This window comes from Sinohyriopsis cumingii, chromosome 2, assembly GCF_028554795.1.
Source record: "Sinohyriopsis cumingii isolate HCF-2022 chromosome 2, ASM2855479v2, whole genome shotgun sequence".
Lineage (NCBI taxonomy): Eukaryota > Metazoa > Mollusca > Bivalvia > Unionida > Unionidae > Sinohyriopsis > Sinohyriopsis cumingii.
This window is the reverse complement of record NC_142962.1, coordinates 117601457-117619151: the sequence shown is the minus strand read 5'-3', so window position 1 is coordinate 117619151 and position 17695 is coordinate 117601457. Positions and strand designations below refer to the sequence as shown.

The 17695-nt window shown below is 38.7% G+C and overlaps 1 protein-coding gene across 1 annotated transcript in view; it reads right to left on the bottom strand.

Annotated features, from left to right (window-relative positions):
* The window catches only part of LOC149805676 (tRNA (32-2'-O)-methyltransferase regulator THADA-like), a 135083-nt gene extending 132363 nt beyond the window's left edge, over positions 1 to 2720 (bottom strand). Inside the window, exon 1 of the mRNA XM_089950327.1 lies at positions 2540 to 2720. Within this exon, the coding sequence (XP_089806453.1) occupies positions 2540 to 2615 (76 nt within the window). The 5' untranslated portion in view covers positions 2616 to 2720. The remainder of the gene's footprint in view (positions 1 to 2539) is intronic.
* Positions 2721 to 17695: the final 14975 nt, after the last annotated feature.

Below are 17695 nucleotides of genomic sequence, written 5' to 3'. Positions count from 1 at the left end.
AGTTGTGGAAATTTGAATTGTTCAGAAGCCAAGGGCTACAGTTTGAAAGCAGTTTCACAACACATGTTCTGTTCATGATTTTACTTTCAGTTGTGGAAATCTGAATTGTTCAGAAGCTAAGGGTTACCATGTGTGAGCAGTTTCACTACACATGTTCTGTTCATGAAAAATCGTAAATGATGGCGGACATAAGAGTGATTTTTGATGAGAGCAAAAATGAGAATTTTTCTTGGGTTTGATCTCGATAATCTTGAGCAAGCTAAGGAAATATATGTTCAGCAGTTATATTGTTACAGGTTAGCACACTAATCCCTTGATTCATGGACGGATACTCCACATTTTTTTTCTAACGAGCCCGAGACTCGAACCCACACAGAGGTGAGATAGCACTGATCCGTAACGCTGACAAGTGTGTGAAATATTCCTGAAAGTCTGATTACTTGCTCCGATATCAACCGACATCGGAACACGCTACACAAGGCCATTATTTGGGTAGTAAGACATAGCACTAAAACAAAAACTAAAACAAAAACGGCTATTGGACAATTCGGCCCAACTTAAAAAACAATTCGGCCCAATTTTATAATACAACTGACAATAGTTTTAACAAGTATTTATTTTTAACATATATTTTGACAATTCTTATATAATATGTTTTTACCGTATAGTTCAAAATCCTAGTTTATGTAACTTAATTATTCATTCTGATTTTAATTAGTTTGTAAAATAGAATAGGTTGAGAATAAAATTTGAAACATTTGGTGAACTAGATAAATGTTTTCCGAAGTTATAATGGTTAGGAGCTTTCTGATAGCTTTAGGAAAACCGTCCCAAAGACAAATATTACTGTGGAGAAAGGACGTCTGATAAAAAGAAGTATAGTAGAGATGGACGTGATGCTTTGGGAGTTACGTAGACAATAATGAGATGAATCATATCTCCTGTGGAAGAAGGTCGATTTTGTTAGGCACTTGCCCACTTGGTCTCAAAACCTTAATTCTCAAGCAAAATACATACGTTACAAGAGATCTTCTCGTACTTGAACGTATTTGTTATGATTTACAAATAAAATGATACTGGGAAAATAGTTCAAAATTGCATAATTAGGTATTTTGCGATAATTTCAAATAAAATTAATTCAGAACATTATTGCGTTTTGCTATTATGAATTACAAAATAGACAGATAAATGTGCACAACGTAAGATGCATCTTTACCAAAATTTCTCGTATTTTAAATTTCATTTAAATTGATAATAATGAATATTCAAAACACCAAAAACATTTTAAGTTGTCAAATTAATACCATTCTAATCATAACAGTTTCCGATTCAAAATATAAGCACGAAAGTTTACAATGTGTATGCCTTTTTAGTCACTCCAAAAATATAACGTATGTATCAGATACATACGACAAAAGACTGTTCATTAAATCTGTAATTGTTTTCAATCAGCTTTCTTGGTTCCCTTTTGGTCATGAAAATATGGCATGAAATTATTACAAATATGTTTGATAAACTATATTAAACACGTACATTCATCATTTTAGTATTTTTCTCCTGTATGTGACAGCTGAACATTATCATTATTCACATGATCATTGATCTGATATAATCATTATGACTTATTTTATATTTTATAAGAAAATAAAATGAATAAAACTTATACTTAATTAAGTGCTTTCACGAAATTTTTAAAATAAAAATAAGTAAGAAAGCCTTTGAAGTATCCCTCTCAAAGTAGGATTAGTGTTTTCAAGAGGTATGCATGGCCTCTACTCTTGTCGCTAATTTTTAACAATATATCGTTTCTATTTTATAAATATTTTGCAATCGAGTGTGTCATATATGAAGCAGTGTTACAATCTGACGACTAAATAGTATAATATCTCATGTACGGTGTCACTACTCTTAGAAAAATGTAAACGTATTCTGTAGAATATTATCTGTTAAGTATTATTATTTGATAAATTAATATAAATAATTTGACCAGACGACTTAAATTGAGAACGTCGTTGTGCATATGCATATATTTTTTAGCATAAAAAATAAATGTATTTAAGTATTTTAATTAGAAAGCGCAATATATGTTAATTTGTGTTCTCTCTCTCTCTCTCTCTCTCACACACACACACGCACCTTACATAGTATCTACTTGCTGTTTGAAAAAAAATATCTTTATACAACTATCGCAAAGTTGGGCCGAATTGTCTTTCGAGTTGGGCCGAATTGTCTTTTAAGTTGGGCCGAATTGTCTTATTTTCGGTCCAAGTTGGGCCGAATTGTCTATAATTCAACAAAAACATGTGCTATGTCTTACACTGTAGGATTAAAGTCGGACCGGATTATGGCGGATAATTTCAGCGTCACTGACAACCACGTGCATGTGTGTCACCGAATTTATAAACTCTTACGAGGTAGTAAACTAAACTAAACCGCACAAATATTAGGGTTCGAAGCAAGTTCCTTTATGGTAGCTTTCTGCGGATAAAATGTCATTTCAATAAAACCTGCATGCAACTCCTACACAATTAAAACTGACCTTGAACTCGTCGCAGTATGCCAGATCGAATGTAATGAAGTTCCTCTAATGGTAATGTGTGCTTTTCTGATGCCATGATAAACTTTTGCTTTTCATAACAGCAAAGGCGTTATCACGGTCATGAAAAAATAACGCGCGCACTCCTTTTGAGCGCAGACATTTTTTTTTAGGTCCGCAGCAAATCGATGGGCTGCGAGGGTAATACTAAAACGCAAAATGAACTTCTTTTCTTGAAAAGAATCCATAAGTTGGAAAAGAACTCCTGTTTTCTATTTGTCTTTATCCAGTTTAATAAATCTATTTAAAAATGAACGACAAACGACAAAATGCATTTACAACATGAATTTTCATGACATTTGGGTCCTTGGACCAGTCAGTAGTGCTGCATTATGTCAACTGACTTGAGAATAGAAGAAATGAGTGCGAAAAGAACTCATATTTTCATTATTTCTTTATCAAATTAAAAACTCATCATTTAAATGAAAGGTGATGATAAAACACTTTGACAAATGCATTTACAAGATGAATTTTCATGACATTTTTACATACTGCCATATGATGTAAATTAACTTGCGAAAAGAAGAAAGAGGTGCGAAAAATTCTATTTTCTTTTTTCTTTAACAAATTCAAAATATTTTTTAATGAAAGATGATAAAACATATTGACTGTAGCATAAGAAAAGTAAAATGACTTGCAACAAAATAAACAAGTGCAAAGCAAAACGCACTTTTTTATAGCAATTTCTTGATTACTTTTTCAAATTCCATTATTCTTCTTTTTCAAGGAATGATATGGGCAAACGATATTAAGAAATGTATTTACAATATACCAATATTATAATATTTTGTAATATGACTGGTCACTAGAAAACACAATACCTTAAAAATATTTGCAATAAGAATACACAAGTGCAACAAGAATATGTGTTTCCTTTATTGCTTTATCAAATGGAATATATATTTTAAGAAAGACGAAGCTAAAATTACAATTATTTTTTATAAAATAGTGAAGGGATCTTCCATAACATTGAAAGTAACATTTATGTCCATGAATGTGTTTCCAAGGGACCTCGAGTGAATATTGGCTCTTTTTCTACATATAACTGTCTTCATTAATTTCAACAGGATTGCGGTCAATATATTCTGCTGACATAAGCTATTTTTTCAAAGAGTTTGTATGTATGTCAGTTGTAAACAAAGATGATGTATTTTCATCGGTTGACCCTACTATGATTGTTGAAAGATTGTTGCATTGATTTACAGATAATGGTTCAGTTTCTATTACATTTGTTTTCCTTTCCCAGTTCCTTTTGTTTGCATCAGCAACACTTTGCCTGGGCATGTACTTTTAATAGGGTCAGACAGCTTACTGTCAATTATCCATACAAAGAATATGACATTTTAAACAATTATACTCTATATGCATTAAGAACGAGTACATATACTCAAAGAAGATTATACAAAATTGTCCGATGCATGTTTAAAATCTTAAATCATGTCTAAAATCAATCGCCTTTATTTGGAATTTGAAAAAAGCATCAGTATTTACAGAAATAAGCTGATTTTCACCCATGATGAGCCTTTTGGTATTACTGCTTAATCATTCACTGGGAAGCTAATTTGCATATCAAAAGGAAAGGATTTATTTGGACCACCGCGCATGAGTTTCCAATCCTATACTACCGTAAGTAACAACAGAAGGTACGTACCGGTGGCTGCGGTCCCAGTGTTGACTCGTACACCTAGTTCCCTCAGGTAAGTCATTTCAGGTGGCCGAGCAGATGGCTGTGAAGACAGATGGGAAGAGCTGTGTGGACAGCCCAGAGACGTAGGACCCAATGGTCACCCAGTGCATCCGGACCTGTTTCCTACACCTCGACACTGTGGTGTCACTGGATTGAGACAGGCCTGGACGACAGGGTGATGGAGACATTGCACAACTTTGCCTCGCTGCAATCCAACTCACATGCAAATCATGACACTACACACTTCCTCCACCAAACGTTTCCTTCAAATCCTCCAGCGATGGGCGAGCAGCAAAACAACAGGTGTGGATACACTGGGGGCTGAAGCTGCAGACCTGCACAAAGACGGCTAAGGGCATTTTGTTTCATTCACTACACAGAAACATCAACAACCTCCCGGGTAACTGACCAACCTTTCTCAAGGATCATACTGCTCACCGCCGAAGCACGAGGAAGGGGTTAGAAACGTTGCCTACAGTACAGATACGGCACGGTCTCGTTCTTCAGTATAAAAAAAAATGTCCTAAAACCGAAAGATCATTCTGAGTACAGACGCTCACAGAGAGCGATGAATTCAACGCAACAACAATGCGATGGACCCACTAACTCCAAGTTTAAAGAATACACGTTTTCTGTGTCCGTTTCTATTGTGCCTTTTAAAGTTGATTCCAGGCGTTCTATGGGAATTACCAAAACTATCTTGAAGGACATTCACTCCCTAATCCTTAGCAAAAGCAGGACGTATATACATGGGATGATGGAGCCAAGTAGATTATTTCAATTGTTGTGCGACGATCCGCATTGACAAGAGAGATTCATCTTTCCTTTAACGTTTCCTGCTGCCTCTACCTTCGCATGGTCAGTCCAAAATATGAGAAAGTGCTCATTAATAATTTTGGGCTAAATTATTTTTTTGGAATTACTGTGAATTCATTCAAGGATATTTTGGATTATATTATTGTGATACATCAAGACTGTTAGCACATTAACACTATTCCAGGCTATTGATACATCCACAGTTTAAAGATTTAATTTTATTCTGAAGATGACTGGAATTTGTTCAGAATATGAGACATATTCGATACTTGAGAAGTGGAAAGGATTCCATAACATTTGGAACTTGGAGGAAGCATTAGCAGCATTACACCACCTTATTCATCATTATCTTTTCTCTCTTGTCTGTTTCAATTGATTCCTCTGTAATTGTTGTTGTGCGTCCTTCGAGTTCGAAGATAACTAATTGTTTGGCTTTATGTGGGAACATACATCAAGACAATTTTGTACTCTGAACCAAATGTGGCACACTTGAGCCAAATGCAGATTTGGTTTCCTTGATCAATAGGGGACTACTGGAGTTCTGCGATTTTCTCTGCTCGTGTTTCTGCACTGTGCCTGCAATTCGGTTCTGTTCAATGTCTCTATCTCCGGTATAGATGAGACAGCGCCAGGTGAAGCGATCCTGTGTGCGATTCTCATAAGACTCTGGGCCAACGTTGAAGTTTTCAGTGATGACTTCAAGGAATCACAGTAGTGTCTATTGCCTTTCTCTTTGTACAAGCGGACAATCGATCCATCTTGTACTTGTTGGGTATAGTTCTCTGGATACACATTGACTTGAATAATTAAGTGTCTGTGGGATGTGTGTACATCGTCTTGAATACTGAACTAAGTGTCTGTGGCATGTGTGAGCCTTCAGCTTTGTAAACGTCTGTTGGTATGGCATCTGACGAAGGTGCTTTGCAGTTGTTTTCACAGTTTCAGTCAACACTGGGGAATCAGCAAGTGTTATGTTGATTTCCACTTGGAAACACCGGAACTTAATTTCACTATCGAAACTTAATTCTGGACTAAACTAATGTCAAGAATACAGCTATATATCTGAAAACTATTTCTGATTATATATATAATGACTGAGCATTTAATTTACGAGTTTGTGTGTGATGAAAATGTATTCTGGTTTTGCTTCATCTCTTTCCAGTCCACACAGTAGAATTAAGCAAATGTTCTCGCTCTGATTTGTAGAAAAAAAAGGAAGGAACTAATTATAAAGGTTTTTATTTGCAGGAAATAATTTGATCTTGATGTAACCAAAAGAAAACTTGGTTCGTAAAAAATCCCAGCCTCGAGACCCAGCAAAAAAATGTCGTTCCCTTACGATACAAATGCCTAAATCTAAGCTTAACTTCAAAACTTACGTCGGTTGAATTTAGTCACTGTGAACTAATTCCAGCTTATCGACCTAGCTATCTAGCCAGTACTAATAAAAATTACTGTTGATACTTTAACTTTACTTACAATTATCCGTTTTCAAACAACTCAGTAATCAGAACAGAGTTTAGTTACAACACAATTTGTCATGATTGTCGATGAACACACGAAAACAAGCATCCAGGGAAATATGTTGCTGTATTCTGTCGGAATTCATTCAAGTTTTCTTGACAGACACTGTTGCTCTTACTCATAAATAGATCAAGTTGTAGAAAATGAAGACTTTTTCTTTAAAAATCTACAAGTTCACTTAAAAATAAATTTGTAGTTAACACACACACACACACACACCAGATTATTCTTATATTTAGAAGCATACATTGAAATGTCGTTCGGGTTCTGTTTGTTCCGTCTTCATCATTCGTGCATCATCTTTATTTTATTTAATTTGCTATATTTCATTTGTCTTGTTCTTCTTTTATTTTCTGCCATAATTATTTCATATTGTACAATATTGATTTTAAATTTATTTTGTACATGCTATGTAAATATGAAACAAGACACATTACTTTGAAGGAAAGAAAAATAATCAAAACTCGTCTGTAAACAAACATATGTACAAACGGTCAGAAGCATTGTTTCGTATGAAGGCTTTGATATGTAAAAATATATACAACTGTTTTTAATGACTTTTAAGTTTTCCAGTGTATTTATGTCATTTGATAATATTCTTTCGTGTAAATATACAAATAATGACATGTAAACTACTCGGATTATTAGATTTCTTTTGTGTAATTTTTGCTTATCTAACTCTATTACGTACATGGAATCGTTTGCAGACAAACATGCTATCTTAAAAAGGTTTTCAAGTTTTACTTAATTTTGCTAAACATGTACGAGTACGATTAATTTTTTTAACCGTTAGCTTAATGAACAAATTGCAGACTTGCGATGTAGAATAAATATTGGCATTATAGCAGTTAAAAATATTTATATATTTGTAATTGTTAAAGGCAGGTTTTGCAAGCTGCTTCTGTGAAACCCTAGTATTACCCGTCATCTACGAAGCTTTGTCAAATATATACTATTTACTGACCATCTACATGCATTTATATTATTTTTGTCCAGTCGCGGAAATGTTGTTTTGCCGTGAAAGAAATAGCTGGCTGAGAATTTACCTGTAAATGTCTGCATGATTTGTTTTAACAACGTATTTGATATTCATCCGAGTGGACTAGCATGTCGCATTCCTTTGCTGTGGATCATTTTTTATGCCTCCATAGAAAATAGAGAAAGTTGTAGGGTGAAATACATTAAATAAATTATTTACGCCCCCAGTTCGATAGAAAAGAAATCGCTAAATATGTCTTATCAAGTAGAGAAGTATGCAGTTCCTAACAATTCGAAAATATCACAAAGTTCATGTTGGTAGCCCTTTGACTATACATGTAAGCTTTTGTCGGTGGTTGACTGAACGACTGAAACATTTATTTCGGAGAGACGGAGTATAAATGTATTAATATAGGACGTCTAATTCTGAAACAAATATTACCGAACACATAATACAAACAAAAAAGACAGTGTATATGAACCATGGAATGAACAAGCACGATGGGAAAACGTCCTACAAATAAATTTAGTAAAATGCGGTAAGTTTTTACCGTCGATTAGCTGTTTTTTAAAAAAAGGTATTAGACAAGGATGTCAACTGTCGCGTTTTCCATTGTACATTTGTTGGATTTGTGAGATAAAAATTGGATTCATTTGTATTATAATGGTGCAGCAAAGATGCAATTAACGGAAATTAACTAAAAGAAGCTGATCCAACGATATATTTAAGGGTGTTTAATATAATAAGTGCTCTACTTACGTCCCTCACGAATCAACAAACTTCGATATTTCGTCATGGCCTGTAATAGCGTCATTGATGATATAATCTACTATGTAATCGGATTGTTTCCAAATCCTGTGCTTAAGTCAAAGACCGATATTGAGGGGATAGGGGCAAAAACTGGTGCTTTTACTGCCACAGTGTTCAGTAAGTAGGACTAAGACGTATCCCACGCCTCTCTGCATCTACAAGAACTATCCTCACTTATTGCTTGCTGGGCTGATCGAAAATCTTGTCTAAAGATAAGTATATTATTGAGGTAAATGTCAATTTTTTAAACAACTCTTTCGAAAGTTGCGGCTTCACACCAACATAAACAAATAACAGTAGGTAAAAGTGAAAACATTAGTGATTTTAAACTGTGACGTGTGATGACGGGATATTACTGATCCAAACAGATAGCTACCATTTCAACTACTTTGGGCATCCAATGAAAAAAAAAAGCACACACTACAATATAGATTTTAAATGTCCTGAAATACAGGTGTGTACAGTTTGAAAATTCATCGATAAACTAGATGTCTCTACGACGCATTGTTTGAACGCGATTAATTCAGGAATCTTAAAGGCTGATGGATTATTATTGCAGACATGATGGCATTACAAATGAGCAATTCACCCAAATATGTCGAAATTAAGTTAAATTTACTCGAATAGAAAAGAATGGACCAACTGATGTTGTTAGGTTTCAATTCTACCTGCTCTTTCTGAATTAACTGAAGAAATTAAACAAGCTAGACTTTTGTATTCTTACTGACATACTTTCCATTTGTACTCTTTTCCATGAAATTTATCCCTGTTCGGATAAAATCACACAAACGAGACCGGCGTGAATTCAATTGTATATGAATGGCTAAAATCCCCAGATGAAAATAAGCTGTCCTCATAAATTTGGTTAAAGATTTGTGACCTTGAGAACCACACAATCCACAATATGCATCAAATTTATCACCGAGCGAACGAGACTAGTAAAAACAATGGAAGAGGAATTGAAGAAATAGGAAGCTCTTACAGGTAGGAAATATTTAAGACGAATATTTGTGTTGATTTGCGCAGATAGGAATTTAATAAATTCTGAATTACATAGTATAGTTAATTTATTAGGACATGGAAATTAACATATTGTAGAATTATTAAAGAACATTAAATCATAGTATGTAGTTGAGTGTATTAGATAACTGATTTGGGATGTGTATTTTCATTTATTAATAAGTAGACAGAGTGGATTTGTGTGCGTATGCATTTACGTATTTCTCTGTATCACTCTATAATTCGTAGGACACAGGCAAAGATAATGTAACAACGGTAGACTGATGTGTCAGAACATGCTGTGTAGAGCGTGTGTTACGGAACTTCTTAAGTAATACTATTTGTGTGTAGGGCAAGGCGTGTATGAAATAAGTAGACGTTAGTGTTTGCGAAAGCACCGGTAAAGTGTTCGCGATTTGTCTGATAAGAAGTCCGTGAGAGAATGATAGATTACAAAGATTAATGGGAGAACAAGATCTACGTCCATTATATTTTCTACAGGAAGACGACAGGGCCACGTCCATTATATTTTCTACAGGAAGACGACAGGGTCATGTAAGAGAGGGCATTGAACTCCCAAGAGAGGGAAGGAGAAAGTACAAAAATTAGTACCGATGGAATGCAGAAGGAAAGGGTACAAGAAGTAGCACGTGAAGGGTGCAGGAGGAAGAATAGCACAAGAAGCGGCACAGGAAGAGTGCCGGAGGTAAGAGGAAGGGAGAATAGAAGAAGAGAGAAACCAGTGCAGATGAGTACAAGGGACTACTCACTGAAAGGCGACTCTCACATTAGGACGTTCACCCAAATGTGATGCAATAAAGAAAGGCATTTGTTAACACGCCAATTAGTGTATTCATTTACGACTGAAGTGTGATTCGAAGATTTATATCCAGAAATTACTCGAGTAGTTTTATGTATTTGTAATACTGATCAAATTGTTATATATTTTACCTGGAGTTGTTCATATATTTAGCCTGTCGGCATTGCTAACTGGGGGCTCGTGAGTCATTACAAATTTAGATGTCCACCTTTCTGCCTTATTAGTCCTAATACTGTAGAGGGGATCTGATACGCTCATTTTGCTTTTTGAACTAAAATACTACTTTTGAATTACTGAGAACTCATTCAAAGACAGTGTATTACTGTGGTCCATCAGGACCCTGAAAACTACTGGAATTCATTCGGAACATTCTATACTTTTGGACTTGTGATATGACATTTAGGATTATTTGAGAAGTAAATCATAATAAATACTATAAGTGTCTCTAAAATGTTCACTTTGTAACTTAAAGAAATAAATCGTTTCTTGATTTTACTAAACTTGCTGGTTTCACTTCTTTCTATTATATATTTTAAGACCCAGAGACTTCATTGAGAAACAAGTAGTTGTCATCCTATCTTACTGGGAGATACCAATAAGTCACTGTAAATGGAGTACTCTCGAATGAAATCAAAATCGCCATACGATGTTCTACAGGGTTAAATACTAGGTTCTATTTCTAATTGTAATAAACGATCTGCCGCTTTGTATGAAAAAATGGGTTAAAATCACATATCTCAATGTAGATAACACATCACTCGATTCTTTAAAGTTAAATTAGAAAACAATCTCCATTATATTATAAACGATTAAACACGACTGATGTAAACAGTCTATAAAAGCGTACAAAACCTCAAACAAGGTTGATTTCCACAGCCCCTCAAAGATAAGGGTTACGGTTACACAATCTCCGTTACACTGTAAGTTCTTACAAATTATAAAGTCTCAGGAGTATACCTTGATAAACAACATCACGTGGAAAGAACATGCTGTCGTTGTTGTTATAGGGTTTAACGCCATTTTTCAGCACAAGATAGGCTATACATGGCGACCAATATAAATGGTGGAGGAAAAAACCAGGAAAACCCGAGAAAGAACAAGCGACCCACAAGAAGCTACTGGCAAATTTTCGCACATGCCCACATTGGCCGAACCTGAGACTCGAACCCATGCAGACAGAGGTGAGATGGCAGTGGTCCGTAACGGTGAGACCACTCGGCCACTCGGGTCCCCGAAACGAACATGTACAACATATTATTAAAAAGAAGATAACCTCCCCTCTCTGAATGCTGTCCAATAACAAATGATTCCGTCCCTTTTCCAATAAAGTTAAGTTTTATGAAAGCTGCTTTCAATCCTGTTTCAAATGTTAGGGGCAACCACTGCCAAAACCACTTGATCAAGATATTAAAATATCAGAAAATGCATCCACGACTAGCCTTGGTGGACTTTATGCATACCCCATTAGGAAATGGACAAATCAGAATTACTACGAAGGGTATTTACACAAGTTCTGAAAATTAATGCGCTTTATAGCAAAGTTCGTTGTTAGTGAATAGCAAGTAGGTCCTCTCAGTTTACTTCTAGTCACTTCCGAGCCAGATTATCTCATTATTACATAAAAAATTTAATCACTTTTGTTATGTTTTTCATACACTGGAAAACTGCAATTTCATCTGCATGTCGCGTTTTATCTAGTTGCTATCTCCTCAGCCAGAAATCACGTCTCGCTAAATTATTACTGTACGGAGGGTGTCGCAAAGTATGCATGCTGTGCTCGTTCAGGAAGTCTTCACAACAGGGAATTCATGCGCGGTGCGTTGTTATCGAGTAGATGGATATCTCGGGTAACAGAGTGCGGACAGTGTTGTTCCAAACTTTGGAGAAATAAAAGTGTCCAGTGACACCAGCAGAGTCAGTCACATGTACCCGGGTAAACCAGCATTTTCCATAAAAAAATAATGCGTATAAAACTCTTGGCAGTCTGAATATATTGAGCGATATGTGGTCTCTTTTCATTTCATTCCGACTGGTGTCGGGATATTTTCCCTGGGCGTATGGTTCCAAGCAGTTAATCGAGTGATTCTTAAACTGTGTGCCGCGAGAGATTTGCAGGTGTGCCGTGGGAGTTTTGAAAAATATTTAAAATTGCTAGCGTTTTGAAATCTTGAACATATCGAAAAATTAAATGGTAAATCAATGTCACAAAAGTTAAAAAAGTAACATATATAAAAACGCAATCTCTATCAGTCTGTTATTCTTTGGTTCCTTTCGTAACGCGAGACTTGTGCGAGATCTCGGGAGAACTCGATCGCTCTAATAATAATAATAGTTTAATAATAAATACATGCAGCTCATTATACAATGTTCTCGAATTTTCCACGCTAAAATAATAAATACACGACCTAACAAATCAGACCGTTCCATTCCAACTTTGATGCTTATAAATAAAGTTTGTTCATTGTTTAGCCACGGAGAAATACTTAATCAAGTCTGGAACTCTGAAAGAGAAACTGTTAAATGAAAAGCAAGGAAGCAAGCGAAAGTACAAAGAAGATTACATCGAGTATGGTTTCATAGCTTCGGGATCTGAAGATGCTCAATTGCCATTCTGTCTGATCTGCAACGCAGTTTTGTCGAACGAGGCGCTTGTTCCCATCAATTGAAAAGACACTTGGAAACAAAACATCCAGCTGTAAAGAACAAACCAAAGGAATACTTCGAAAATCTCGTGGCTCACCAAACAAAATAAGCTAAGAAACTTACGAACTACATGAAGCTGCCCGAAAAGGGATTGATTGCAAGTGATAGGGTCGCTCAGTTGTTGGTAAAACTCAAGAAAGCGCATACAGAGGCCGAATAAGTCATTGAGCCAGCATTAGCCATTGTCGTTGAAACTATGTTTGGAACCGATGCCGCCGAAAAAGTAAAGAAAGTTCCTTTGTCAAATGACACGATTTCGCGCAGAATTGAAGACTTATCGTCAGATTTAAAGGATCACATTTGCGAACACTTCGAAGCGCCTGACGGTGAATTGTCTCTGCTGTGGTCTCTTTAAGCTGATGAATCTACAGACGTTAGTGGCAAAGCTCAGCTGCTACCTTTTATTCGATTCATAAAGGATGGAAAATTTGTGAACGAGTACTTATTTTGCAAAGATTTGGAAACTACGACGAGAGGCGAAGACATTTTCCATTTGGTGAATGAAATCATTTTGCTCTTCAGCCTACAGTGGAAAAAACTGTGTCAGCGTTTGCACCGATGGATGTCCTTTAATGCAGGGAAGAAAGAAGGGATTCGTCACTTTCGTGCGCCAAGAAAATCCAAACGTGTTAGTTGTTAACTGCATGATCCACTTTAAGCTCTCGCCTCCAAATCTTTGACGAAAGATTTGGAATCTGTTCTGAACCAAGTTATTCAAGTTGTAAACTTCATCAAATCTCGACCGCTTCAATCTCGACTTTTCTCTCAACTCTGTGAAGCGATGGATACAGACTACAAATGCCTGCTGTACCATACCGACATTCATTGGCTTTTAATGGGAAATGTGTTAAAGTGTCTCGTCTATCTCAAGACTGAATTGATTTCGTGTTGGTTGGAGCTGCTTCTTCTTCCTCTGCGATCGTCTTTTATCAGCTAGCAAGCGTTGCTTGTCCTCTCCGGCTTTCAGACCAGTGATCAGAGCATGTCGCCAGCTTGATCTGTCTAGAGCGAGCTCTTCAGATGTGTAAACATTGATATCAAGGGCTTTCATGTCGTGCTTACAGACATCCTTGAAGCGGAGATGTGGCCGTCCGATCGGCCTTTTGCCAGAGGAGAGTTCCGAAATTAGAATGTCTTTGGGGATTCATCCGTCATTCATCCGACGTACATGGCCCAGCCATCTGACGAAACGTTGGCGAGTGGTTGTTTGTGATGGTAGAGCCGAGGTACATGAACTGACTCACCACCTCAAGTTCGTAGTTGTTGATGATGATGCTTGTGGGGGGGGGGGCCGCGTCCTGAACCATCACGTTTGTTTTTCTTGAGGCTTATGGTTAACCCAAACTCATCGCATGCTTTAGCAAAGCGGGCCATCAGGCGCTGAAGCTCAGCTTCTGTGTGGGTGGCTAGAGCAGCATCGTCTGCGAAGAGCATGTCCCTGATGGTTACTTCACGCACTTTGCTCTTTGCCTTCAGTCGTGCCAGGTTGAACACTTTGCCGTCTGATCGCGTGTGCAGGTAAATCCCTTCTGTGGACGTCCCAAAGGCATGCTTGAGCAGGACTGCGAAGAAGAAGCCGAAGAGCGTGGGGGCAAGGACACAGCCCTGTTTAACTCCACTGCGGATGTCAAAGGGGTCGGCTGTTGAGCCATCGTACTGCACTGTGCCTTTCATGTCATCGTGGAAGGACTGGATGATGCTTAGCAGCTTTGGAGTGCAACCAATTTTCGCCAGGATTGTGAACAGTCCGTCTCTGCTGACCAGATCGAATGCCTTGGTGAGGTCTATAAAGGCCAGGAAGATGGGTCTGTGTTGTTCTCTGAATTTTTCCTGCAGTTGCCTGACAGAGAAGATCATGTCGATTGTGGACCTCTCTGCGCGGAATCCGCACTGCGACTCTGGGTAAACTCTGTCAGCAAGCGTCTGCAGTCTGTTCAGGATGACGCGTGCGAAAACTTTACCCACGATGCTGAGAAGTGATATGCCCCTGTAGTTGTTGCAGTCGCTTCTGTCTCCCTTGTTCTTGTACAGGGTCATGATGTTAGCGTCTCTCATGTCCTGAGGCACTGCACCCTCGTCCCAGCACTGGCAGAGGAGGTCGTGCATGTATGTGAGCAGCACTCTACATCCACACTTGATGAGTTCTGCTGTGATGCCATCCTTCCCTGGGGCTTTACCTAGGGACAGTTTCTCTAAGGCCTTCTCTAGTTCGTCTACAGTAGGTTTCTCGTCCAGTTCGGCCATGAGAGGGAGGTTTTCAATGGCGTTGAGGACATCATTGGTCACTTGGTTCTCTTTGGAGTGCAGTTCGGAGTAGTATTCCACCAAACGTTCCATCTACTTACCCTTGTTGTGGATGGTATCGCCTGTGGCAGACTTCAGTGGTGCTGTCAGTTTCTTCGTGGGACACATTGCTTTTTTTATGCCATCGTACATGCCGCTGATGTTTCCAATATCTGCTGCTGACTGGATACTCTGACAGAGCTGAAGCTAGTATTCACTGGCACACTGCCGTGCTAATCTCTGCTCTTTGCTTCTGGTAGACCTGTATGCATGTAGTGTCTTCTGGCAGGGGGATCGCTTGTATTGCAGGTGAGCACTGCGACGCTCTTCTATGGATGACATGAGTGTGGCAGAGTTAGCCTCAAACCAGTCATTGTTCTTTGATTGCATCTTACCAAAGATCCGTGTGGCTGTGCTGTATACAGTCTCTCTGATGTGATCCCATCTTTCTCTGGCACTGCCGTTGAGGGGTTCTGAATCAAATGTCTTGGAAATAGTATAGGTGAATTCCTCAGCCTTGGCTGGATATTATATCTTGCTCACATCAATGCGTGGTTGACCCTCTTGCCTAGAGCGGTGGATCGTCTTCGGCTGAAGCTTCATTTTGCAGCACACCAGCGAGTGGTCGGTGTCTTAGTCAGCACTGTGGAATGTACGGGTAAGAAGCACTACCTTCATGGCTGACCGTCTTGTAACGATCAAGTCCAGCTGGTGCCAGTGTTTAGACCGGGGATGCCTCCAAGACACTATGTGCTGTGGCTTTGTCTGAAAGAATGAATTGGTGATGCTGAGGTCGTGGTACGAGCACATCTCTCGAAGGCGCTGCCCATTCTCGTTCATCTTCCCAACGCCAAATTTGCCAAGACAGGAGGGCCAAGAGTCATGGTCGGCACCCACCCTAGCATTGAAGTCGCCCAGCAAAATCAAGTTCTCTTCCTTTGGGAATTTTGTCGATGAGCGAGTTTAACTCATCGTAAAACTCATCCTTGGTATCTGTGGAGGATCTTAGTGTGGGAGCGTAAACTCTGATCAGGTTGACAGGCCCGTTTGTGGTTTTGAGGCGGAGGGATAGCAGTCTTCCATTTCCTTGTTGGCAGGGTTCTATCATCCCCAGCGGAGTGTTCTGACAGCGAATCCAACACCAGACTCTCTGGCTTCATCGGCGCTTTTTCCTTGCCAGAAGAACGTGTAGTTCTTTTCTGAGGGACCCGGAATCTGGTAGTCGTGTCTCCTGTAGTGAGGCGATGTCGACCTGGAGCCTTGCAAGTTCGTCGTTGATAACTGAATTCTTTCGAACATAACTGATTGTCTGGAGATCACCTGAAAGCCTAGTCAGCATGGTCCGGACATTCCAGGTACCTAGCTTGAGGTTTGAAGTCTTTATTTTAATTTTATTATTTCTTGGTGCAGTAGTTGCAATCCGCTTGTCGGGTACTCGCGTACCTTAAGCCTTACGCACCCAGCAAGGCAGGCGAACTGTGGCGAGACGGCACCTTATTGGCTGGGGGCTGCCCAGTTTGAGGCGGGCGGTAGCTGTCCAGTGAAACATGTTGGTCTCTCCCACCGTCAGAAGCAACCCCTGACGTCTGGCTCTACGCCAATCGAGCGGTGACTTATAATCGGTAAACTTCTGATTCTCGTGTTGTGTCGACGCTGTGGAGCGAAGCTGGAGTGTCCTCTCCAGGGAGCAAGCCTGGGCAGGGTGATATGGAGAATCAACTGTTGCCCATGCAATTGCTCCCCCCTCTCCACGCAGCTGATGGATCTTAGGGAAAAGAACAATCCGATACGTCATGGCACCAGCTGCGTCGCAGGAGTTGCCGAAATGACACTGAAATCAATGCCAAGTCGCCTTAGTGACTCCGTCTTCGGATTTTCTGTTGGGATTTACTCCCTTAGCCTTTCCCATGAGAGGGTATAGTCGCAAGGCAGCGAAGGTTTGAAATCGGAGTTTACCGTCTCCTAGATGGGCGACCACCCAAGGTTAACGAGCCCCATCTGCCCGAAGCATCTGGTTTTAATACAAATATCTTTCACTGTGTATTAACTCATTAACCTCTGGAGGTTTTTGTCGTGTTGTAGGAAACACATTTTGGGTGCTTTTTCTGAATACATCGTAATACATCGACTTCCAAGAGGTTTCCCGTTAACCTAATCCCTAGCTGTGTTGGAAACATCGTTTTTCATTGGCTATTTCGCTCGCACATGAGCAGAACGGTAAAATTTGGATTTTTTTTTTGTTGTTGTTGCTTAATGGACCCATCATTTTCGTATCGAGACCACTCTTTATTTGAAATGTCCATTTTATCCTACTTTTTGCAAAAGTTCCCCTGTCTGTGTGCAGTTCAAACCGGTCTGTATAATATATGAGGCCAAAAAGTCTGAAGTCCGGACACAAAACCGGATTCCGACCACGGGCGAACTTTTAGTGGAAAAAAATCGGGGCCAAAATATTAGGTTTTTCCCTCTGTATTTTGT